This window comes from Sodiomyces alkalinus, assembly GCF_003711515.1.
Source record: "Sodiomyces alkalinus F11 unplaced genomic scaffold SODALscaffold_3, whole genome shotgun sequence".
NCBI lineage: Eukaryota > Fungi > Ascomycota > Sordariomycetes > Glomerellales > Plectosphaerellaceae > Sodiomyces > Sodiomyces alkalinus.
In genome coordinates this window covers 1,064,024-1,088,185 of record NW_021167081.1, presented here as the reverse complement: position 1 = coordinate 1,088,185, position 24,162 = coordinate 1,064,024, and the positions used below count along the sequence as shown (strand labels likewise).

Here is a 24,162-nt window from a genome sequence, read left to right as displayed (position 1 = left end):
CGGGTTCTATACAGGCTGCCCATCTTCGCCCATCCTCAACAGGGCTGTTGTTACCTTTGGGATCCATCATATCTACAACAATGGTATGGAAGACCGAGAGACGGCACACATATGGAGAACTGGAGGGGGGTCAGAGTGCCATGTCCGAAGAGGAAGAGGGGAGCAAAGATGTAAACAGGAAGCAGCGCAACGGAAGTAAGAACAAAAGAAGAAAAAAACATACAACACCGGGTATTCGCTGGTGGTTACCCACCCAACTACTAATCCGGCCCTCACTGGCTTATCTAAGGGAGAGCGGACGGGATCCCGAGTTTTCCAGTGGGTATGGTCGTATGTGTCTGGTTATGGTGAGAGAGATGCTTATAACGTCTGTCATCGTTGGCTGAAGAAAGAGGATAACCCTTCCAGGGTCCCTTTTAGAAGCCGAAGAGTTCGAGTAGGTAGGCGGCTACCAGTAATACTACGTGGTACTAGTTAGACCCGGTATAGGAGGTAAATAGAAATATGTATAAGATGGAGGAAATCTGCCCCGAAAACGGCCCATCGCTTCTGGATCGCGACAATGCTGATTGCTTTCTAAGTTCGGGGGACGATGGAACCCCGGACCGGAGATCGGGTGTGCGAATCGGATCCGGCACGATGGCGTTGAGCTCGGATGACAAAGCGAATCACCATAAAAGGAGTACAGCTAATTACAAGCCGAGAAAAAGCACGAACAATCATGAAGCGTTTCGAACTTGTCAAGTCCCTGTACTTCGCCTGGAGGAGAGGACTAATGTACGTGTAGTATCCTTGCTTCACATTCGACACCCTGGCAGCCACCGGCTCACTAAGCGGCATGATGGATGATGCTCTTCCGGTTTCCTCTCCCCGCGAGGAACCCTGCTATCCCGGCAAGAAAGTGCAACAATGTCTGGCGGGATAAGGCCGGTTCTTGTGGGGAAGTTTCGGTATACTTACCCCAAGGGTTAATTCATTCGATTTTTTTGTGAAACTGATACGGTGGAACCAGAAGGTAGTGATCCAGGCGAAATTAACCTAAGGTATAGATAGGTTTTCAAAAGTATCAAAGTACTCAACTTTAAAAATACACCGAGATTCTTATCCACCCACCATAGCGGCCCGCGTTACACCGAACCCCGAACGGCAACGCTAGAGCCTCCTCTTCGAGACATGCGCCGGCCCCCCAGAAATGGACTCTACTATATTTCAACTCCATATCAACACGCCCTCCCTCGTCTTTGTATTGGCCACGAGTCGTCACTCTGTCCTGTCCTGAGATTAGTAGCTGGATTGTGTAGGGGTCGCCACCAACTTATCACGAACGTACAAAGTGATTACGATGTACATGGCTAGGTAGGTAGGTAAGGTAATTACACATTCCTTACCTAGGAGCTCCCCACTTGAAGTGGTTTTGGCGCTTTGCCCTTATAAGCTAGGACAGAAAGGGTACAATAATGCCGGTCCGCTTGGCGGCGTCTGGTACCTCAGCTCGGGCAGCCACGTCTCCGTTGCTTGTGCGCACAAGGTCAATGCCGTCTGTTTCCACTACAACCCTGAACCAGGAGGCGATCATATCGGCCCTCAGGGCAGGCCGTCGATCAGGGGATGGGCAGTGCCGATACCGGGTCAGGAAGACACCGTCAATGAGCATGGACAACGGGTGTCCATCTCCTCATCTGTAAATCGGACTTTCAGCGTCGATATACCAATTAGACGCTGTCTCTTTTGCTTGTTTTCTTACTTCTGCTAAGACCTACAGGCGCCAGCGATAATTGGACATAGGTAACCGACATCCGCCCCCATGCCGGCCGGTCGGTGACATCTGCAGCAAACCCAAGCCCCCCCCCCCCTTGTTTGCATGATCCGAAGTCGCTCCCGCGTAGGATGCATCTGCCCGTCGGTTATGCACAGTGCCAGCCCTCGGTTCACAAGTTCACAGCCACCCGATTTCCATTCAGCGATGCCGCCTAACACATGGGATGACGATGACCAACACGATGCAAGATCAACTACGAAGTACTTCTCCGTATGAGCACACAGTACGCTCGAGACCGTCTCATCTCTCATAACTGGAGCCCTGACTTGGGTTGCATTTTATCCACCTCCTGCTTGCCACCCAGGGACCGCATTGTTGGGTATGCGGCCCCATACGGCTCGGCACACCTTTCTTATTATAATGGCTGTTGTTGCGAATGTTATCGCCATGGATTATGCTACAGTATCTCCCCGCATGACTTTTCGGTTGCATTGCTAGCCACTTTTGGTTTGGCAACGACCGACCACCAGGTGTTTTCGTCTCGTGTCCGAGCTTGGAGCTTATGCCGTCCGACGCTCTGACAGTCCGGTATACCATCCTTCGCCTATACCCTCATGCCGGCACTGTATCGCGATCGCACATATGTACCAATACTGCACCGACAAGGTAATACACACGCAAGTTAACATGGAAAAAAAAACAAGGAGAAGGAAGAGAAGGAACCAAAAATTTCCGAGGCACGACCAAATGTCATGACTGATCTTTTGTTTCGGCTCTCACTTCTTTCTCCACCATTTCTACCACCGTCCCTAGACGCCAACTCTATCAGCCCGGCTACAAAAGGAAACGTTGTCTGCCCTAAGGGTGGGCGGCATGAATACGGGGAAATGCAACCTGTCAACGAGGTCGGGACCGGACGGACGGATGGCTGGACTTACTGTGCATAGCTACCCTATATCACTCAACACATATAGGCTTCGCTACTACCTATATTGGACTTCGGCTATATATCCACACACTCTCCAACAAAGACCACCTTCGCACGTTCTCGCATCGGGCCGTGGGGTCCAACGTGACAGACGACCTGTGAATGGAACGACTGAGGATTGGATGATGACCGAAGAAAGATCATCAAACACCAAGCGCCGTGTTGGACACCACCCTGAACCCTACCACACTAGATACGAAGTACCTATTTCCCTCCAATACAACGCGGCGGGCGTCTGACCTGTGTGCAAAGGGACGGGGAGTTGGAAACCTGGCTTACTATCAGTTGTACGTGACCCGTGACGCCATCGTCTGAAGAGTAAAATCGATGCTTACTCTGCTGCATGGTCCCGCGGCCTTGCCAGAAGAGTGACCTTCAATTGTATGGTTTGCTATCCAGAAACCAGAAAGTCCCAAATTCCGAACCCGAGGCAAACCCAAGTCTCTAGCACGAATAAACCTTCCCAAACCTTTTTCTCATCCCAGCGCCGTGTGGATTCCCTCGGACATCCTGTCAACAGTGCCTCAAAGTACACAAGCTTGGCAGTTTGCCTGCAGTGCTGCCCGGGACCGGGTTTGTGGCTTGCGGCGTATGGCATCGTCGTGTATACCAAATAGGGATCCATCACTCCGTCACTCATCCTTCATGGAACGGAGGCGAGCCCTAAGAGCCCGTGCGAGAGATGGCTCAACCGACCGAGGGGCGTATCCCTCCTGTTCTAACATGTCTCCCCCGAATGACAGATGATGGCCCCAAGTCCCGTGACCTGCAATTCTGGAACGACTCGGAGCCAAGTTGTCGTTATCATAAAATCGTAATTCGAGTCGTTGAGTTGAGCAAAGTCAGCTTTGCCGATGGCCAGCCCGCGAGCAGCAAATCAGGTCATCGCGCCGAGTGTAAATCCCGCCGTCGGTCGAGGTGACGGCAAGTTGGTCCCGCCGTTGTTTGTGCCGCAACGCCTTGGAACACCTTTGGTCGGTGCCTATTTCAAGTGCCGAAGGCTAAGACGACCTCGGACCTCGTCTTAGCCACCGCACAGCGGACAATCGCCGGGAACAACGATATAGCGCTCGTGGGGTCCCTTCACACAGGAGCTTTTCTGGCTACCATCGGTGGAGGTCCTGAAGAAGTGTGCACCGGGGTCGACGCACGAAGTGTAGACGTAGTAGTTTTTGGTGAAGTCGCACATGTTGTGGTGATTCGTTCCCCAGATGGGCGAGAGTGACCGGATAAAACAGGGTCAACTTCGAAGGGAGTTTGGAGATAGGGCACGTATGTACACCCCAAGCGACGAGAGAAGGAGATATAGTGGTCGGTATTGGAGACTGGAGAATGGAGAACGAAGCGTGGTATGCCCAAGGTAGGATGCTGAGACTGGTGGCAGGACGGGTTATCTGATAAGATGTGACGGGGTTTCGATGATGGGGGTCAAGAGATTATGCATATGCACCTCGTGGACCACCAACGTACTCGGCTTGTATGGGTGTCTTAGGACTGATCCGTAACCTGTGATATGGCGGTATTTCTCGGGACAAGAGTCGACGCTATCGTACAATGATGAGGCTGGACGAGACGAGGGCGGGAATGGTTCGATGGATGCCAAATGCTCGGAGTAGAGAATAGTCTATATAGAGTGAGTGGGTAGAGGGGTCTGAAAGAAACATTGTCCGAAGGACAGACCATGATTCAGAACGTATTTGGCCAGCATTAAAACCCTGTCTGCCCATGTCGTTCTGAGAGATGTGACGAAGCCCGGACAGCAAGGCGGGATAGAAGAGGGGAAGAAACGAATCAGGAAAGATGGGAAGGGAAAAAGGATAGTTAGACGTGGTCTGGGACGGCTCCCACGTTCATCTCACGGACAGGGTGCCCTGCAACAGTGGACCGGAGAATGACTCTCAGATTTCCCCTTCAGGCGACGGGACACTGGATGCTTCGACATGATAGAATACCTAGTATGGAGGGTGTGTACGTTGTACGCAGGATTAAGGGGTGGGTATGTATGTCTGGGAGGGGAGAAAAAAAGGCAGACCGAAGGGATCTTTGACCCCCAACCCAACCGCAGCCTTGACGATGCGGGCTGCCGTCAAACCCAAGACCCAAGACCTTCGTCCTCCCTAATTCCTACTGTATTAGGACACCACCCTGCCGATGAGGGGTGTGATGGAAAAGAGAGCGGGGACTAAAGTGATGGGTGAGAGGGGTGGGGGTTGCACACGGCCGGCAGATGCCAGGGAGAAAAGAAGTGCTCGGGAGGGCGACACACTGAGTGGGGAGGGCCGAGACGAAACTGACATACCTAACTGGTGTGTGTGTGTGTGCAGAGTCTCGTGTGTGCAAGTGCAGTTAATGTCCCCGGTTGTTTGTGTTGGCTGACTGGTTTCTTACTCCTCAACTCCCGCTCCTCTCAGACAAAGGTGGGGTGGTTTATGGTGTAGCATGGAGACATGACATGGACATGGACTGAGCACAAGCATGGGTATTGGCATAGGCATGGGCATGTTTGATGTGGACTTTGAAAGGGAACGTGGGGAAGGGGCGTGTGTGGGACGAGGTTCTTGGTATCGCCATACGAAAAAAAAAAAAAAAAAAAACCCCAACCCCAGATCACCCACATGAAATCGACGCATTGTCGACGCAGTCTCGTAAAAGTGGATGTAGAGAATAATCATAACCATATATCAATTACGCGAGACTTGAAGACTTCTTTGCCGTAAGAGTGAAACAAGATACAACACACGTGCATACCTCGTACGACGACCACCGCGTCAACCGTTCTTCACCCTCAGCAAGTTCGTCCAAATGACCCCATATGCAATGAGGCCTCTTAATGGTTCTTTCTTAGCCCTTTTACCCTTCTGCCGAGATACTACCAGTTATACTACGTTGGTAGCACCAAGATCATATCGTACATACCTACTCACCGCTCTCATTCCGCTAACCCCGTGCCCAGAGAGTAACGAGTCAACCAAGTCAGGACTCAGGCCAGCGACTATGGACTCGACCACCATGGAAGAGATTGACGCCATGCTTCTTGAACAGCTCGGAACTACCAGAGCCGAAGCCGGCCCCCTCGAGGAGGACATGTCCGTGTGTCCGCCTCATGGCCCATACCCCCCAGGCGCTTGCCTCATCACGACTCCCGAGAACCCCTACGAGGATTACAACGAGGACGAGATAGTCTCTCTGATTCATCAAATCTATCGCATCTTTCTGAAGCTTCTTTCCATAGAGCCATTGGATGTCACCTTTCCCCCGAAGACACCAGGAGACACCCCGACATCGACAGGGTGCGCCTCTCCGAAGAATTCAACATGAGCCCCGACGCCATCTCCCTGGTCGAGCGCCTGCCGTATCCAAATAAAAGCCTCAGCAGGGATAGGTGGCGGCGCTTCTTCTTCGAAGCCATTGCTGCCAACTACCTGAATGAGGACGAGCTTTGAGACCTTCGAGACCCCCCCGTGACCCTCGAATATGGCTAAATGATGTGTGGTACTACTTCTTCGACCGCTTAGATGCCATTCGCACCTTATCTGGCTTGGCAGAGCTCCCTGCCAAGGGGGACTGGATTCCGTCTGATTTTGAGCGGGAGAGGCCCGACGATCTCAACCACTATCGCAACTGCCCGGCATACCATGCGCCATTCGTGCTGAGCACCTACGTCCAAGACCTTTGGAACCTGAAAATCGTACCTTCGGGGCTATTTATCCATCATGGTCAGGTAAATTAACCACCCCAGCCTTGCCTACGTTTCATTTTTCCATCTCTTTCACCCTTGACTGTTTCAGTTTTGACCACTGACGGAAAAAGAAAATGGCTTAATATCTACAGACACTCCAGGGAATGAAGCGAGTGGAAGACGAAGCCTTCAACGAGAAGGAGAGGTTGCACAGGCTGCACGTGTTGGAACCTTGCAAGCCCGGGGGTCTCGACGAACTGACGGAAAAGTGGCGTGCCGATCCTGAACTTGTTCCTGATATCTTACCGGGCACAGGCGCGGATTCATGATGTTGAGTGAGTTGAAAAGCTTACACTTTATCTTGGTCTTATTGCATCACTCGTTCCCTATGTCGCCAGTCTTGAAAGATACCTTAGCCGGTGCTCAACACGGAAAACGGTGCCTGTGTGATTGTTTAGTTAGCTTTTCCTGCGGCGAGTAAGAGGTCGACGAGAGTAAAAAAAGGTTGAGGTAAGGGGGAAAAAGAAGAAAGGAAGAAAAAAAAAAAAAAAAAAAAAAAAAGAGAAAAACAAAGACGCGTCATATACGGCATGGCTCCATGCATGCTCCTCTATAGAGATGTTACGCATGTCGCCATCGTCGTCCTCGTCCCACTAACTCTAAGCTTGGGGCCACCGTTGGCGCTGCATGAGTAAAATCGCTTGCCGCATCGCCAGTTACCTCCCACGTTGACCTCGGGACGCACATTCTGCCTGCTCGGCGACGTGACGAACGGGGACCCACCGGACTCGGCGTTGCTTTCCCCGGCTTCAACGTCGATGCCCCTCTTATCCATGGCAAGGTCTTGTGCAGATGGGGCGACACTTGTGGCCCTGCTCGAGACTCCAGTCCAAACATGAACCCATCGAGGCTTTCCGGCTCTCGGACAGGGCGGCATACATTGGCGGAGTAATAATCATCCAGAAGCAGTTGATGACATACCTAGCTTGGACCCCACTGGTTCACCGGTCCATCGGTAATTTTTGACGCATGGCATGAGAGTAACCGAGCCCAATGTGGTGTAATATATGATTCTCCTAAAGTTTGGTCTATGCCCGGCCGAGACCAAGGTCGATTGTTCGCCTAGGGGGAGAACTGATGTGAAGCCAAGGACCGCAAGCACCAACATGCTCTCAATGTCATGGGCTCAAAGATCCTCCAGTTTTGTACGACGTACGAAGCAAGTAACTGCTTCGTACATGTCCATATCCGTCTTGTTTAGAGGAGACAGCCGAGGAGCCAAGAATCGGTCCATCTTCAGCCCTCCGAAGATCATTATTAGTGGCATTGATCAAACATCAAACTCCAATGTACGTGGTTCCTTGCCAACGTCAGCACTCCATCTAGCTGACTAGCACCAGCACTAGATACCGCACATACCTTCCTGGCTGGAGCTATTGGCAACTGATCTGGGGCATTGGGGGTCCTAGGGGACTTTTCGTAACACCACCGTCTATTTATATCCATCTACACCAAGGGTGATGTATGTAGACTTTTGAGATGCATGTATCTGACGACACCCAAGAGACCGTCCTCTAGTACCACCACAGCGCAAGTCGTCCATGGCATGACTAGGGATGAATATCGACCCATAGCTACGATCCTCGTTCCACGATATAATCTTTCATGTTCAGATGCAAGTAATTCCCTCTTTCTTCCTCTTCTGCCACCCCTTTACCAAAGTGGCCGCCCGCTTGTTTGGCATCCGGGTAAACGTTACTCGACCGGCACTTTGTCAGGCCATGGAGTCATAGCTGACGCCCGAGGCCTGGGAAGGTTGGCCAGATACACCGTCCCAATACACCGGAGGGCCGTATACATATACATATACGGAACAACGTGGATGCCATGTTGCAACCCAACCTCCTCCCCTGGACTCATCATCATCTGATGGGGTAGGCTTGCCACAAATGTTCAAGGAGAGAAGCTTGCAGGCGAGGTAGCGGCCGTGGCACAATTGTCTGCTGCAAATGACTCGACCACTTCTTCTTCCTTGTGGACTGTTCCTAGGAGCCCTCGGCCTGTTTTTCGTGTTTGTTTGAGTCGTTACCAGGGGCCTTGTCTCGGGCCGAGGAACGCTTGGCCCTGCAACCGGGCTATCAATCCAAGTTTAATCCCGATCGGATAGAGCGTATGCCGTTCGTATAGTCATCCATGACAAGACCGTGGACTCCTGCATTTTGATCAAAAGACGCCAAAGAAAAGAAAGTCCGCGCCTCTTCTATACCCTTTTATATATCCGAGCATGCTGAATTTGCTCCGCGCCATGTTTTTCCCCCCGTCAAGGCAGGTCAAGTGTGATAATCTGCATACAGGCCGCTTCTTACAATGTTGGGATCCTCATATGAGGTCCATATATACGGTCTGGTCGGTGTCTCAATCATCGAGGTGATATAAGCTCCGAAGAACGTTCCAGCTCCATTCAGCGGCGGGGTCCACGCTCTTCAGGTCGCGGATCCAGTCGATGCAGAGATTGACGGTCTGAGTAGCGTCCAGGTCGAAAGACTCGTCACAGAACTGGGAGCGGATGTTGGAGAGGATAGGGACTCGTTGCGACAGGTGGAGCAGAATCAGGACGCCTAGTAGATTATGAATCCAGAAGAAGAGACAAGGGATGAGGCGTTTGCGGTAACAGGTGGGCGACATGATGATGGGCCACTTCAAGCAGGCCTTGAAGCACTCGGCAACACCCTTCGCGTCTTCGGTATCTATCATGTTGGCGTGGTGGAGAGCTTTGTACACGAAAGGGCGGTAAATCAGGTACTTGGTGTAGTAGTACCGCGTGCGCAGCAGGGCAACTTGGATGTCGGTGGCGTATGGATGCGGGACCGGGGGGCGGGAGAGATCGGGGGTGAACATGTCGTGTATGGGCGGAGGTGGGTACATGCCCGGAGCCGGGCTGAATAGATCGGGCACGGGAGCGGAGAAGGCCGTAGCCCGTGTGTCATCCCAGCGGAGGTACTCAGGGAGCATTCCCCTCCATTGCTCGAGTTGGTGAGCCAACTGTTTCACCGTCACCAGAACGGAGGAGGATCGGGAAACCGGTTCGGACGTCTGTTCGGGTGACGGCAACGACGTGATATTCACGGTTGTGGTGGGACCGATGGCTGTTAAGTGGGGCCAATTTAAACTGGGGTTAGTCACTGTACGTACGGAGTACACACAAGATGTGCTGTAACCGGACAGCTGTACCGTACGTAGGTACCGTACGTACCTTAGGTACTGTACGGACAGGTACGGATACGGTAATTACTGTAGATCGCTGAAGGGGCAGTGAACGAATGGTATGGCACAAAGTGTGGGGAACGCTGTTCACACTGATGCGAGTTTTGTGAGGTGATAGGACAGACCAGGCGCTACCTGGTTGGACCATGGACCAGGGAGGAGGGCAAGAGGGACCTGAAGGGAAAGGTAGAGCTTTTTCTTCTGGGAGGGAGAAGGATAAAAACGGAAAGATGAATGGCGTCGTGTAAGGTACGTAGGTGGTGTACTCGCCCTGTAACGGAAGTACATCTGTTCGATTCAGGATGAAGAAGTCAGGGTCCTTCACGTGGGTTTCCCCCCGGGCCAGGGTTCGTTCCTGACGTACTACGTCATACCCTAGGCACCGGGCGACGGCACCGGGCGCTTTGCTCCTGCTGCAGGGCAAGCGGACGTTGCAAACCCAAGGCAAAACAAGAAAGGAGGAATCCATATATAGATGGAGCGGCTGTGCCGTCTCCCAAGTGGACAGAAGGAAAACTTGAAACAAGGACAACTCACCATTCTGCAGCGTATTGTGGAAACCGACGCATAACCGCCGGAGTACGATTTGCGAGGCAAAATGCTCCTGGAACCGTGACTGCTGGTTCCCCAGGTAATCCTCTTCGCAGAAAGGTCCGCTGAAGTCGGGAAGGCCGACCGTCTCCTCTAACTTTTCTAGTCCTGTCAGAGGAAGTTCCAACTCCAAGTTCAGACACCTGCGACTTGTGTCAACCTCATCTTCCTCTTTTCACAAGTTATGGGCTGGCCCCAAGGAAAGGCAGTCTTCCTTACGTTTCCATGATCGAACAGTGCCAGAATAGTCGTCGGATGAGATCAGCACGGGGCGACGCCAACTCCCCAGGGTTGCTATTTGCATCTTTGTCAGCTCTCTTTCTTCATTCCCCCTCATTTGTCCCTTTGGCCCGCGTTCTGCGCTGATGTCCGTACCTAGTAATTAGAGCATGGTAGGCCATCGATGCGGATATCGTCATGCGCCAGAGTTCCTGGTCAGGCGATTAGTCAAACTTTCGGGGGGAAGAATCTTGTGTGCGGGAGTCTGTCTGTCAACTCACAAGATGCCGTGAACAGCTCCCGAGGTACAACCTATCGACACGAAAGAATTGGTGGTATGGTTAGTTTCAAGCCTAACTCTGAAGAAGTCATTCCGCCCAGTTTCTTTGATAGTATGACTTACCCTGCCAGAGCGTGGATTTGGACGTTCTCCAAGGTACAGTCCGTTACCGAGAAACCCATTCGCTTTCGGCCTTCGTTGAAAAATGCCAATCCGGGGGGTCTTTCCACGGTGCCTCCCTTCACACCTCCCGGACGACCCTTGTAACTGGTTATGGGAATTCCTTGCGTGTCGGCGATAGCGACCTCTCCCAAGGCGAAAACCAGGCATACCAAGGTCGACTCGACGCCATCGTCGAAACCGTCGTTGAAGACCTTTGTCAGCGCATCGTTGGTGAAACTCTGTCGGTCCATAATTGGATACATGAAATTGAAAGTATCGAAATAGACCTTGGTAAGGTTCTGCATTGTTGCCCAGTCCAAGTCGGCCAGTTGGAAATTGCTCGTCGCCTGGTGCGCATCAAGGTGCAATCCCAGAAGCGCGCGCTCATCCATGGTCATCGATTCTAGTCCTTCAGTGGGAAGCTTCCGTCGGCTCATATGCTGCTCGAGTATGCCTGATGGAGGGTCCTTGTCCGATATGACCCCGTGGAGGTTGGGAATTTCGGGTCGGGCCGAGTCGAGCATCTGATGCACTACAGGCCACGCCATCAACTTGTGCACCGCTGAGACGTACCTGTATGGGCTAGGTCGGCGTGTTGGGCTGGCCCTGCCTGACTGGTGTGTAGAGGGTGTCAGGATTGAGGACGTCGTCGGGACCGAATCACCGCTGCTTCCCGTCACAACTGTCGATGGTCGCGCATCCGGACGGATGGGTTGAGAGCTCTCGTAAACGGGTATCCCATGGCGGCCCAGGGAGTCGACTTTCCCCTCTATGAGTCTTAGGCGGTCGAGGATCTCCACTAACGTCTTGTCTTTCCTAGAGTCGAAAAGTCAGTGCACATACAAAGGAGCTATACGACGAGAGATATTGTTCATAGCAGTCAGTACCCGGGAGTGCCTTAACCTACTTGGTGGGCTGCGGTTCCCGATATCGACAGTCAAGCTTGAACCTCTGGCATGTTCCACATTTTGGGCGTTGTTCGTCGCATTTTTGCTTCCTGCTGCGGCAAGTTTCGCAAGCCTAGAGCAAAACCCTGTTAGTCACGATATTCACCTTCAATCACTGGACGATATGCAGTGAGGTGAAACCCGGGCTGCACCGGCGATGGTGCTCGCTAATACATTCCACCACCATACAATACTGCACCATCATAATCCTCTACTGGGCTGTTTCTTCTTTCTTCTTCTTCTTCTTTTTTTTTTCTTTCTTCCTCTTTTGCCTTTTCCCCCCTTTTTTTTGGCTTAAAAGAAGGACCCCCCTCTTCCTTCCTCTTCTTCTTTTCTTTTTATGTTGGTTGTTTTTGCAGGCAGCTGAAAGGGGATGGTTGTGCCTTACCTGGGCTGCGATGGCACCCCTCTCTTTCCGTTGGTTTGGCGGGCCCCCTGAGCCAACAGAGTTCGAGGCAACCGACGACGGTTCGACATCCATCTTCCACACAGTGAAAGTGTACCAAGTGGTTGACCAGGGAGGACGCGTGAGGTTTCTCCGAGTGGGTTGCTTCTCGCGTCACGCAATATGAATCGGGACTTGTACTTTGGCGCCGCGGCGATGTACAGATTCCGAGGGAAGTTGGGCCCGCATTGATCATGCACTCCATCTAATGGTCGCCAAGGTAGTTGAGGAGGAGCGAAGAGCGAAAGGGAGGCCCGCCAGCCATACAGTTGAGCAAAGGCGATATGGGCAGCCAAGGCCAACCGTACGTGTTACCGTCAATGAGAGGGAGAAGGACGTGCGAAGTAGGGCGACGGGACAGTCCGAATACTGTGCTTGTTTTGATCGACCAAGTAACCGGATAGGGCTCGCTGTGCACGCTCCTCTTTTCCTTCCCTTTTTTCTTCTCTTACTCTTCCTCTCTGTCTAGAAGCTCATGTCACTCTGGGCGGCGTGAGTTGAAAGGGGAGCGCCCAACTAGGCCTCGAGGGATAATAGGACGGAATCCAGCCAAGGGTCGCGATTTAACTGGGTGCAATCGTTGAATCGTATACGAGGCTGAAAAAAAGAGGTGTGTGCGATACGACAGCCGATATGCGTTCCGCGGCTTGTCAACACGGCGCGGTTAGGTGAGAAAGCCGAGCGATTTTTTTTTCTTACGCCGGTGGTGGTGGAAGAGGGCACAAGTGCGGTTGGGTGCAACAGTGAAAATAAGACATCATCCGGGGCCTAACCTGGGCCAGGAGAGGCAGGTTAGCACGGCGCCGCCGTGCGTATGGGGCTGGGTATTACGGAAGAGAGTCCGACTCCGATGATGGAACTTGACTGCACAGAGCGGCGGCACCAGGACGCCGATGCAGCGAATAGGCAGGATACAATAAGGGTGCTTGGCCAACCAAGGCGAGAGGAAGAATTTGCTATGCCCCCCCCCCCCCCGTGGCAAGAGACCTATAGACAACAGCAAAAGACCACAAGGGAAGAAAAAGAAAAGAAAAAAACAACCCCCATCCCTTCGGGAGGACCTTCGGGAGGGAAGACGAAAGACCATGTTGCCCACTCAAAATTATTTCAGACCGACTTCGTAGGGCGATGGAGGGGGGAAATGACCTGGTCTACTTTCATGTTGCCGTTGTGATGACATAGTCTGAAGCCAGTATTACTGATAGGACCGCTAAGGGCAAATGTATAGGAGTCAGAGGTTACGAAGAAAAACTTGGAGAGAGGGGCAGAAAAAGACATGTGGGTAACCAAAAAGCTTCCACGGTTTTCCATCCCTAGGGTTCAAGAGAAGACGCGGAAGCAAACCGATGCACGAATATACCTTGCACGTACGTAGTGAAGTAGAACTACGAAGTATAAAAGATACTGTCTCCCCACCGAGAGGGACGGGGAGATATACTTTGTTGAAAATCGGATAGACGATCCTTCGATACCTGTAATCACCGACCCGTCCCTCTTTCCTTCCCTCTTCTCTTCTTTCCCTCTTTGCCTCTTCCGGGGCCACATAGGTCAGCGGGGTCTCCCATAGCGGTAGTCCTGTCGTGGTGCCACGGGCTGATGGGAAGGCGGCAAGGTCACATGCTCGGAGCACCACCGGAGAGGGCACTAGGAAAGGCGGGGTTTAGGGGAAGAGGGGCGGAGGATACTACTGCTAGTGAATATGTTCAAATCGGAGGCCTTACGGCAGAGGAGTGGGAGGCAACTTTTTTTTTCATGCCTTTCTTCCTGCGGCCGAAAATGGTCACGCTCTTGCGTCGCAGCAAGTAGCTATTTGTCGTTCGCCGGGTGGCCCGTGCGTGTCTATCAGAACTCGAAAGCACGGGGGAACGAGACATCGGTTGTTCGAACCTGGCGATTCGGGTCTCGTTTCTTTCCTTCCTTTTGTCATCTTTTTTTCTCCTCTTCTTCTTTTCCCGCTAGGTTTACACTAACAACCGCACTAATAGGCATGCAACGTCCGGCGACGCCAATATGACGTTAAGACAAGCGGTAAGAGATTGGATATAGTCCGATAACCATTCACCAAATTGTGTTGGCATTGTGGGTGAATGTCGATGAATCGGCAGAGCAACTCGTAGCAGAATAAAATAGAGCAATTTTAACAAGAATTAATAGACAGGGTGAGAAAGAGTGAGAACACATTGCCAAATTCTGCAGCCGAGAACGTTACCTACGTTACCGAATAACGTAATCAAGGGCCGCCCCATTGTCCATGAAAAGTCTCCGTTTCAACCGAAACGTTGTCATGCCCTTTTCGTTTTCCCCCCTCCCACCGTCCCGGCTTGTTCCAGCTGCGCTGCCATGGGGCACGCTGTCGTAGCGGTTTTACCAGGGGCTTCCAGGGACAGAAATGCAGCAATATCGAAACTGACGTTACGGTTTATGGAACTAGCGACGTCATAGGCATGCAGCCTTGCGTCAACCAGCAGCAAGCTTATCGACCCCTGTAGCCCAAAATCAGGATATTGGGCCAGATAGTGGACCTAGGGCTTTTCGTTGTCCAATCACGCCAGCTTATCTCACGTTCACGGAACCCACAATGTAATTATGGCTTTTTTAGCGTCCGCGCGGATGCCGTGGTTGGTGTGTGTGTGTATCCGTAACTTTTCTGCGAACCAACATAACGTGGAATATACCCTCAATTTCAATTGTTCGGTTTAGTCGGCTCCCAGAGATAACGGGTTCAGCTCTTACGATATAGGACTATAGGAGCGAATATATTAAAACGCCTGGATATATATGGTTTGGCAGTCGCTGTCAGAGTAGACTAAGCCAAGGTACCTAGACAACTGCTAATAGATGGTACAAGGTAACACGATACCAAGCACTTCCCGTCATAAGGTAGGCACGATTTCACAATTGGTTAAGCATTATACCCCGTACAGTGTTAAAAGTCGTCTCAGCTCCGAACTTGACGGCAATTGTGGGCCTCAGGACCCAATCCCCGGTCCACGCCTCCATATCAAAACGGTGAGTCGCCGTTTTAGCGGGGCAGTAATGCTAATGCTCAAAACGCTAGTCCGCTTTCGGTCCTCCGACTCCCAGCCTCCACCACGAATCCACCACCACGTCGATTACAGAACGACCTCCAGGACGATGTGACGCGATGTGAGCTTCAACGTCTAGCTTGCATAATTTTCGAGCATATGCTTCTACGAAGCCGTTGATGAAGCATATTTGCGATCAAAATACCTTCCCAATGCGACAGAATCTACGGGGACGACCGCGAATCGCGCCAAACGACAGAGCGTAACCCGGAGGACAGGACATTTCGGAGAAGTAGCAAATTTAAATTTTTTTTGCAAATCTGTTATTGTATGGGTGTACGAAGTCCACGAAGCTATTTCGAATTGGACGTGTCTGAGGGCATATACTTGGAGAGCGACTGCTTGATTTACTCGGGAACGAACCCAGGACCGGCCCTATTCCGTGCCGAGGTGTGGTCTTGCTTGTGTGAGTAACCAAGGCGACAGCAGCCCGGCGGTCTGGGGAAACGGTCTGGCCTCAGTTGTACCAAGCAAGGCAAGGGGCATGCGGTCTTGCTGTATATCTAGGTAGTAAGGACTTGTGTGAGACGTTAGTCGAGACGTCGAAGTCGAGATTGGACGTCTTCGTCCTGGAATGCGTTTTGGAGACGGCGGCGGGGTTGGGGACATAGCCTGGACTGGTTGGCCGATTATTATGATATTAGTCGACACACTCTACACTACTTCTACATCTCAAAGTCAAGTTCCCTTGTGAGGTGGGCAAATGTTCATCCGTGATGATTTTGATTGGCCAATTAGGTCTCATGTCGACGACGACTGACGACACAACCTCAACTGAGGCTCAGCAAAGCTCAACGGCATCTCGTTCTGCCCTATACGATATTCAAGAATTTAGACACACCTCAATTCTCGCTTGGAATTTGTAGGTCAGTCAATCCCAAGATAAAGGATGTGTCCAGATTGTCCGTTTGAGAAAGGACAAAAACAGTGTAGCATAGCAGCGATGGAACAAGGAGGAGCCCACTCAAATTCCACGCAATGTGGCTAAGTCTACACTGGAGAACAAGGAGAAGTAGAGGGCAAAAGATAGCTGACTTGATACTATGATAATGTAAAAGAGAACGAGCCAGAAATAGGCAAGAAAAAAAGAACTGCGCAGTACCGGGTTCGAACCAGTGCTGTTTAAGTCAGTCAGGGATATATCCAAGGTAGGAACTGGGAACTCACTCTCTGCCTGCCTCATGGGAGGGCAACAAGTTAACCACTACTCCAACTGCGCCAGTTATGTAAATGTTGCCGAATGTTTTGCGCTCAGCGTAACAGATAGGTTGGTGTTGTCCATTGTCCTTCTTTCACATTCTGCCAGCCTCCACGATATATGCAATTCAAGCCACCACACATTCCTCTGGATACAAAAGATTATTATAGCACCTATGTATTCAGACCGCATTGATTCTTACCACTATTGAGCTCGGTGGAAAACATTAAACTTCCAGCTTGCGGTGCCCTCGCTCCAAGTGAGGCCATGGGGACACCTATGCCTAGATACTGCCATCAAAATCCAGTAACTATCTCATCAAACCACATCAAACAAGAGCCCATACCTCGATGCTGGTTTCTGCCACTCCTAAACCTCGAACTCACAGTTTCCAGCTGTATCAAGAAACGCACCGTAAACCTCGTACAGATTCGATATCTACTGTCGTGGATGCCCGCACTAGTCTACCAACCCGCCATTTTGGCTTTATCATTGGAACAAGTTCACTTGTGCCGCCGAGTAAAACACATGCACCCTTGTCTGAGGCCAGAGCAGCAGATACCGTCGCCATTGCAGTCACCGAGAAAATCAAACTGCATGCTTGCCGGCACGGCTGGGCCTAGTTCCAGAGCCTGCTGAATCTGAGGGCTCTGATTTGCGGCCTCACATATACCCTCGAGCACCGTGGTGACGCGACGAATCATCACGTTAAAATGTAATAGCCTCGCAAAAACCATATCTTGCTTACGAGTTATTTCGGATGGACCGGTGTCCCAAGGGGCTTGCTCATATCGCTGTGCAAGGGCTCCGGCGGATCGTTTGATACATACCGGCATTCGGATGTCGGTAAGTGATCGAATTTGCATGTCGCCAGCAGCAGCACCCCCTCCTGCGACAAGGGTAAGCACCAGACTTTGGTCTTCATGATAACAAGTACTAACCTGGTCCCCCCCTGACTTTGTTTAAGCTCTACCATCCTAGGCACACAGACAATACCACAAAGCCAGGGGAGGAGGAAGAAGGCTTTGAGATGCAGTCCAAGTTTGCCAAGCAAGAACGAGAAGCAGTCCGCTGCTTTTTCAGCCAATTATATTGTCGGCGGCTTGGTCGGACGTCGAACGTCTCCGCCATTCACAGAGACCATCGTGGATGGAAGCGCTTTGGCGTATAACGGCGCGATGAGACCGTATATTCTTTACAATGGGCCATGGCCACCCCTTTCATTGGGAGCCAGATATGGATAAGTTGGGTGTTTACGTACCCGAGACGACCGATATGCATTTTAAGACGTCGATGAGCTCGCCAGGTTCATACTTGCGAATGAGGACACCCTTTTCGCGGGGGCGGCAACCATCGCCATCTTGGATGCAGAAATCAGACCTCGTCCCGGTCGAACTGCACCTGTAGAAGACGTACTGTAGTCATCGAGACATTGCCTTGGATGTTTGCAGGAGAAATAAGAGAAGAAGAGAATATGATCGACTCATAAGCTCCGCTCTGAAGCCGAGCGTAGTCCCGGATGCGCGCGGCTTACATACTTTGGGACACGAGAGCGTGAACTTGGCCGTCGTTCAAGTCCGACGACCGGCACTTGCTCAAGTTAAAGTTGAGCGTTGCAGTCAGTCATGATCGTATGTATCCGTATCGGCCCAGCAAGTTCGAAAATAGCTCGGGCTGGCCGTTGATCTAAACCGGTGTAGACCCCAGCCAGTAGGGCAAGCTAATTAAATGCGCATTGCAAACTGCCTTGCAGCGTTGTTTGCTTCATGAACACAAACCGCAGCGGAGGTCAAGACTCGGCCGACAGATGCAGTGGCCAATTCTCACAGATGAGCGGAGAAGGTCGCACGTATCCCTCGAGTCAGCTACATCATTTTATCGTGGGATTGAAGCCCTTGTCTGCAGGAATACGAAAAAAAATTCGAAGAAATAGGTGCGCGTAGGGAGCGAGGTTCGCCTGGAGAATCAAGCTTTTATTAGGCAAGTGATTCAGGTGTCGAGGATCACAATCATCCATCCTCGAGGGAGACATGAGAAACCCGCATGCGGATTCGTCCATGGTTCTTCGAGGTACTTCGTAAAGTGCATGCATTAGCGTCCTTCTCGCGGAACTGCTGGACGAATTGCGATGCAGCGGCACTGGCGCCATCCTGCTCTCCGTCCAAAGTCCATCTTCGTGTGTGAATCTCACCGCTTCGACAACAACGAAGGCTAAGGTCAGGAGTGAGAGCAACTCCACGTTCCCAATTAGCCAATCAAAATACAAGGTAGAGTTACTCTGGAATTGGGGTCTGTCTCAGGGGTAAAAACGATCCCCACCCTTCCTTTCTTGCTTGATGTACGTGTAATCTGTAATCTGAAATTACTCCGTACGGATATGTCTTGGCGAGTCATGAGTGGAAGAAGATCGATTCCTTCTCTCTCTCACCTTCCTTTTCCCCCTTTTCTTCATCTTCCTATCCCACGAACGCGGTCTTGAAGAAAATACTTTGTGCAGATACGGCAGGGCCTGGATAAACCACACAAGTGATCACTTCAGCGCCTCCCGAGTTTGGATAAGCATAATGTACAGAATACTTCGTTCGGCTGGGGAACGAGGGCAGTGGATCTTGAATCTGCAAACCCTGGAGGTTGACCACCGATCGGCGAACACGGTTCATTCAAACAAACCAGCCACTTCGATGTCCTCCCAGCGCCTCAGAACGGGAGGCTGGAATGAAGACCCTTCAAAATGTCTTTTTCGCATTTGTAATCCCCCATGCACCAAGAAGCGGGAATATGAACGGATGCTCGATACCAAAGGTACGATAATCTTACGGAGCACTTCGCCCTTCGTATTTCACAGTACATTTTGCACTATCTTAAGTAAAAGGGAGGTTGGGCGACTGCTTGAAGGAGCTTGTCCTTATTCGTATTGCGCATGGACACGCGGACTCTCGTTCCGCAAGAAAATATTAGCAGCGTGCCCTTGTCATGGAGTGACTTCGTAAGGTATGAGTGCTTCATCATTAACGAAGTACCCCTTACTCCTTCCTTATGTGCAGATAACGAACCCCTGCCACCGTTTGATGCGCTAACGCAAGGTACCAAAAGTCTACTCCGCACAATCTCTCCTGATTGGCCTCCCACGTGTTCCCCAGTCGAGGACGAAGACCCCCCTTTTAACCTCGGTGGCTGGCCGTTGGCGCCGGGGCGGTCGTTGAAGGGTGACCCTTTATTACCTTATTAGCCTCTTGGGGCAGTTGCTCAGGGGAGGCAAAAGGGGGAAAAAGGGGGACAAGAGACAAGGGACAAGGGACAAGGGGGGTTTCTCCCATTCTGTCCACTCGTAGCCGCGCGATCCCACCCTCCACGCTCTTCCTTGCCGCATTGACCAGTCTGCCGAACTGGACCAGGCCTTGCTCTGCTTTTCGTTCGTTGCCCTGAAAGAACGGACCATGGCTCATTTTATTGAACTACCGTTGCCAACCTGTCAAACCTGCGGTCGTTCCATTCACAGCGAGATAGGGTCCCGGGACTACGCCTCGATTTGTGTTAGGTATCTCGCCTCGGGGGCTTTTGTCTTGCCCTGGACTTGAATGCCTGTTTGTCCCTATCTAATGAATTAATACCGGATGGACGCCCGCGATCTCCCTCGAGGGGGTCACCTCCCTCGTGACAGCGTCGAGAGCCTTGGCCTGTTGGGACGCTACACTGACTTGCCTGAGACGTCTCGCGCTTCAGCCGACCCCGTCCACCGTAACCATCACCATCATCATACCAACCACGGCCAGCAACATCAATACCCTCTAAACTACCGGCATCAACAGTTCGACCTGAGATACCCTCAATTCGATAACCACTACAACCATTACGACAACGTCAACGCCGACAACTACGACGACGACGACGACGACTACAGCCACTACATACGTATCGACGACAACAACGAGCCTCCTCACGCTGTCGCCGTCCACTCTACTGGGACCGACAAGCTTGCCCCCCTTCAAACAACTACGGAAGGCCTTTCTCGCGGCCTGCCCTTCCGCAGCGAGGGTTATTCGTCTCCGGCCTCTTCTCCCCGTCCAGTCTCTCCTGGTCACGTCCGATCTCAGTCAGTGGCCGCCGTAGGTACGCCGGCACTCTACAATACCAACACCATCAAGAGGAAGCCGCTGTCTTCCTCTGCTTCGCCCTTGGCTATTCGCTTTTCCGAAGGTGGACACGGTTTCGACAGCGCAGACCTTCCTAGACCCGAGACCAGATTTTCTCGCTCTATTCAAGCCGACTCGCCTACTCTTTACGAGGATCCGGCGGCACATATCCAGCCGTATCAGCCCGATACAACGTCTCCCTTGGCCGATTATTATACTTCTGTGGAGAGCGAACAGTGAGTTTTTTTGTCTTTTGTTCTTCTTTTTCGCTTTCTCTTTCTTCTCCTTCTTTCTTCTCCTTCTTTCTTCTCTCCTATGTTTGTCTCTTTTTATGGTTCGACTGGCTTCCGAAGCGGGCTGCTCATACATAATGCAACCATCCCCAAGCACCTAATCTAACCTATCTGTTCTCAACTAGAACGCCGACTGAGCAGCCCGAGAAAAACAATATCCCCGAAAAGAGCTTCATCGAAGAGTCCCAAGGACATCCCCACGGCGGTGACGAAGGCACTGATCGGGCCCGCTGGCCGTCGCGAAATACCTCCATCAACAACCCGGTTGCCGTTAAATCTGGTTATCCAGTTTTACCACCGGAATATGGAGACGTGACCGCCGACGACAGCCTGACGACAAAACCTTTAGACACCCGTACTGCCAGACCACCAGACATCGTGGAGGAAGGGGAGGACGCGCAATCCGAGTCGGCATACAGCACCAACTCTAATGATAATTCTACCATGTCCATTGTTGCACCGAAGCCGACGCCACCACATCTCAATTTACAAAAGGTTGAACGAGCCAGCCTCATTTCCACACCACCGACAACCGCCATCGATTCGAGCAGGCCACCGGACACGAGCAAACCACTTCCCAAATCTCCTGGATCTTCCAAGTTCGGATCCTTCTTCAATTGGGCTCTGTCACCGTCGCCCTCGACCACCGAGTTCTCGTCGTTGCCGTCGCCGATATCGACCAGGCATCCGGGCTCGGCAGATGTCACGAACCCATCTACCAATTCTATACCACAACGAAAGGGCTCCATGCCAAATGTGGTCCCTGTCAGCCCACTGGGATACTGTGAAACAAGCCTACTGACACCGCCAGCACTAGTACCAAGCTCATCGACGCCGGGTCAAATACAGGAGATGGAAGACGAATTGAAGGCGATTAGCGCCGAGCTGGCCGCCTCCATCCGGCGCGAGATGGACCTGGAGGACCTGGTCGACAGGCTTCAGTCCGAGGCCGGCAACCCGCAGGCTCCCAATAAGAGAACTAGCGACTACTTCTCCGATTCGGGAGCCAGCTCTACCAAATTCAGCGAATACGATGCGAACAAGGAAGAGGTGGAAAGAATTCAGAGGAGGACGGAGCAGGAGAAGGCTTCCATCAGACTCGAGCTGACGAACAAACTCCAGAATGAGCGCGACAAGAGGAAAATGCTGGACCAGCAAATCAGGGAACTGTCCGAAAAGGCGTCACAAATGGACATGGCCCAGCTGAACAACGTCGATGCGAACAGCCGTGTGAAGGAGCTGGAGCAGACGTGCGAGGATCTTCGGCGGAGGCTTGCGGACGAAAGGAAAGTCAAAGACAGCTTCGAAGATCTCCTCTCTGCCCTGCGGGGGGAGTTGCAGAACGCTTCCAACGAGCGCGACAACCTGCGAGACGAGGTCGTGCCCCAACTCCGGGCTCGTTTGGAAGGTCTCGAAACCGAGGCCGCCGAGTATGCCAACCTGACCTACGAGTCGACCAAGATGCAACAGGAGTTGCAGTCTCTAAAGACCGAGAACAAGAGCCTCCGGAACTCGAAGCAGATTTCCGAGGGCCCCCCTTCAAGGTCGTCCGTCGCACTTTCAAGATCGAATTCCGTGACGGGAGGCTCTTTCAAACTGCAGAGGCCGCCTACCGGCCTATCCAGGTCCAACACCGTGAAAGGTGGAGTTGAATCCCGCGAAGCCCTGGCGGAGCGCCTAAAGGACGTGGAGGCCCAGAGGGATGCGCTTCACAGCGCTCTACGGAATCTCCTCGAACGGCAGGAATTTCAGAATCGCGAGAACGAGAAGAAGATCAGAGCTCTAGAGATGGAGCGCGAGCGGCTTCTCTCCGACTCCCCGGTAAAGGGCGGGTATGAGAGGGACGTCTCGAATCTGCGGCACGAAATCAAAATTCTGCGTCGTCGCGCCGAAGAGGCCATGGAGCACAAGTGGCAGGCGGAAACGGGTTTGGCCGGTCTGAAGATGGATCTGGACCGGGCTGAACAGGAGATTGCCTCGTTGCGTGCACTCCTCGAGGAGAACGACATCACCATCCCCTCTTCTTCAGTTTCCCGTGTCAATGTGGGCGATTCCGAGCCTGCGACGGTTTCGGCAGCGACAGCGACAGCGACAGCGACAGCGACATCGGGATCGCTCGAGGCGGCATTCAAAGCCCTCCAAGGCTCCCATCAGCAATCTTTGGCCCGGATCAGGGAGCTGGAGGCGGAAGGCACCGCCGTTCTATCAGAGAAGACGCAACTGGCGCTGCAACGGTTCGAACAATCTCTTACTGCGGCCATCTTGGAGCGCGACGCCGCGCTGCAAGAATCATCGAATTACAAGGGCCAGGTCGACCAGTTGCTTGCGAGCGAAGCTCGGCAGCTGGAAGGCGAGCGTGCCCTCGCCGACGAGCTCAGCCAGTCGAGCCGCAGGATCGAGGAGCTGGCCGCCCAGGTCCGCCAACAGCTTGCCGCCAACGCCGACCTCCGCCAACGGCTCTCCGACACGGTAGCCCGCGGGGAAGCCGAGCGGAAGGCGAACGGCGAGCGCATCACGAGCCTGCAGAGCCGCCTGCGCCACCTCGAGGAGCAGGTCGTGCTGGCGCAAACCGCGGCGGAAGAACGCGTCGCGCGGCACGAGGACCAGATTCGGGAGCTCAAGGAGGCCCATAACCTCCAGCTCCGCCGGGCGCCGCCCTCGCCCCTCAGTACCGGGTCGCGCTCCCCCAGGAAGCAAAACCTGCTCAGCCCCATGGCCTCGCCGTTCTTCCCGCGGTCGCCGCGGTCGCCGCGCCACTTGGCGCACAAGTCCATCGGGGACGAGGTGCAGGTGGACCAGCTGCGCGCCCGGGTGGCGGAGCTCGAGCAAGCCCTCGCCGAGGTGGATTCGGAGATGGAAGACGTCATTGCGCGCATGAGCACGGCGCAGATTGAGGTCCTCACGCTTCAGGAGGAGAGGGAGGCGGCTGTTCGTGAGACGCGGAAGCTCCAGCGGATCCTGGAAGAAGAGAGGGTCAAGGCCTTCGAGGATCGATTCAAGTCGTTGACCACCAACGTCTGAGAGAGGGTCCGTGAAGAAATTTAGCGAAAGGGGAAGAATACTTGTTCCCCTACCGCATATTGCATCATTTATGTGCTCATATCTTTGCGCAAAGAGC

At 52.6% G+C, this 24,162-nt stretch overlaps 4 protein-coding genes and 1 non-coding gene across 5 annotated transcripts; 2 read left to right on the top strand and 3 right to left on the bottom strand.

Annotated features, from left to right (window-relative positions):
* Positions 1-3,062: 3,062 nt before the first annotated feature.
* Positions 3,063-3,494, bottom strand: SODALDRAFT_138466 (hypothetical protein). The gene has a single exon (XM_028606763.1). The coding sequence runs from the start codon at positions 3,385-3,387 to the stop codon at positions 3,139-3,141; it is 249 nt and encodes an 82-aa protein (XP_028467622.1). The 5' UTR covers positions 3,388-3,494; the 3' UTR covers positions 3,063-3,138.
* Positions 3,495-5,222: 1,728 nt separating this feature from the next.
* SODALDRAFT_358233 (hypothetical protein) lies at positions 5,223-6,755 on the top strand (the record flags this gene model as incomplete). The annotated part of the gene is made up of 7 exons (XM_028614084.1): positions 5,223-5,274; positions 5,354-5,398; positions 5,477-5,539; positions 5,701-6,037; positions 6,067-6,129; positions 6,201-6,435; positions 6,588-6,755. 7 exons carry the CDS (start codon positions 5,223-5,225, stop codon positions 6,753-6,755), a joined length of 963 nt encoding a protein of 320 aa, XP_028467621.1.
* Positions 6,756-8,841: 2,086 nt separating this feature from the next.
* SODALDRAFT_274260 (hypothetical protein) lies at positions 8,842-12,370 on the bottom strand (the record flags this gene model as incomplete). Its single annotated transcript, XM_028607935.1, has 7 exons — positions 8,842-9,572; positions 10,228-10,424; positions 10,657-10,712; positions 10,782-10,812; positions 10,904-11,758; positions 11,850-11,962; positions 12,278-12,370. The coding sequence occupies 7 exons, from the start codon at positions 12,368-12,370 to the stop codon at positions 8,842-8,844; spliced, it is 2,076 nt and encodes a 691-aa protein (XP_028467620.1).
* A 4,142-nt stretch (positions 12,371-16,512) lies between these two features.
* SODALDRAFT_t81 lies at positions 16,513-16,639 on the bottom strand. Its single transcript has one exon. It is a non-coding gene; the product is annotated as a tRNA-Gly (tRNA).
* A 3,635-nt stretch (positions 16,640-20,274) lies between these two features.
* Positions 20,275-23,912, top strand: SODALDRAFT_252299 (hypothetical protein; the record flags this gene model as incomplete). The annotated part of the gene is made up of 4 exons (XM_028607425.1): positions 20,275-20,478; positions 20,653-20,987; positions 21,215-21,643; positions 22,070-23,912. Coding segments are annotated over 4 exons (2,811 nt in total), but the record flags the coding sequence as incomplete, so codon positions are not given.
* Positions 23,913-24,162: the final 250 nt, after the last annotated feature.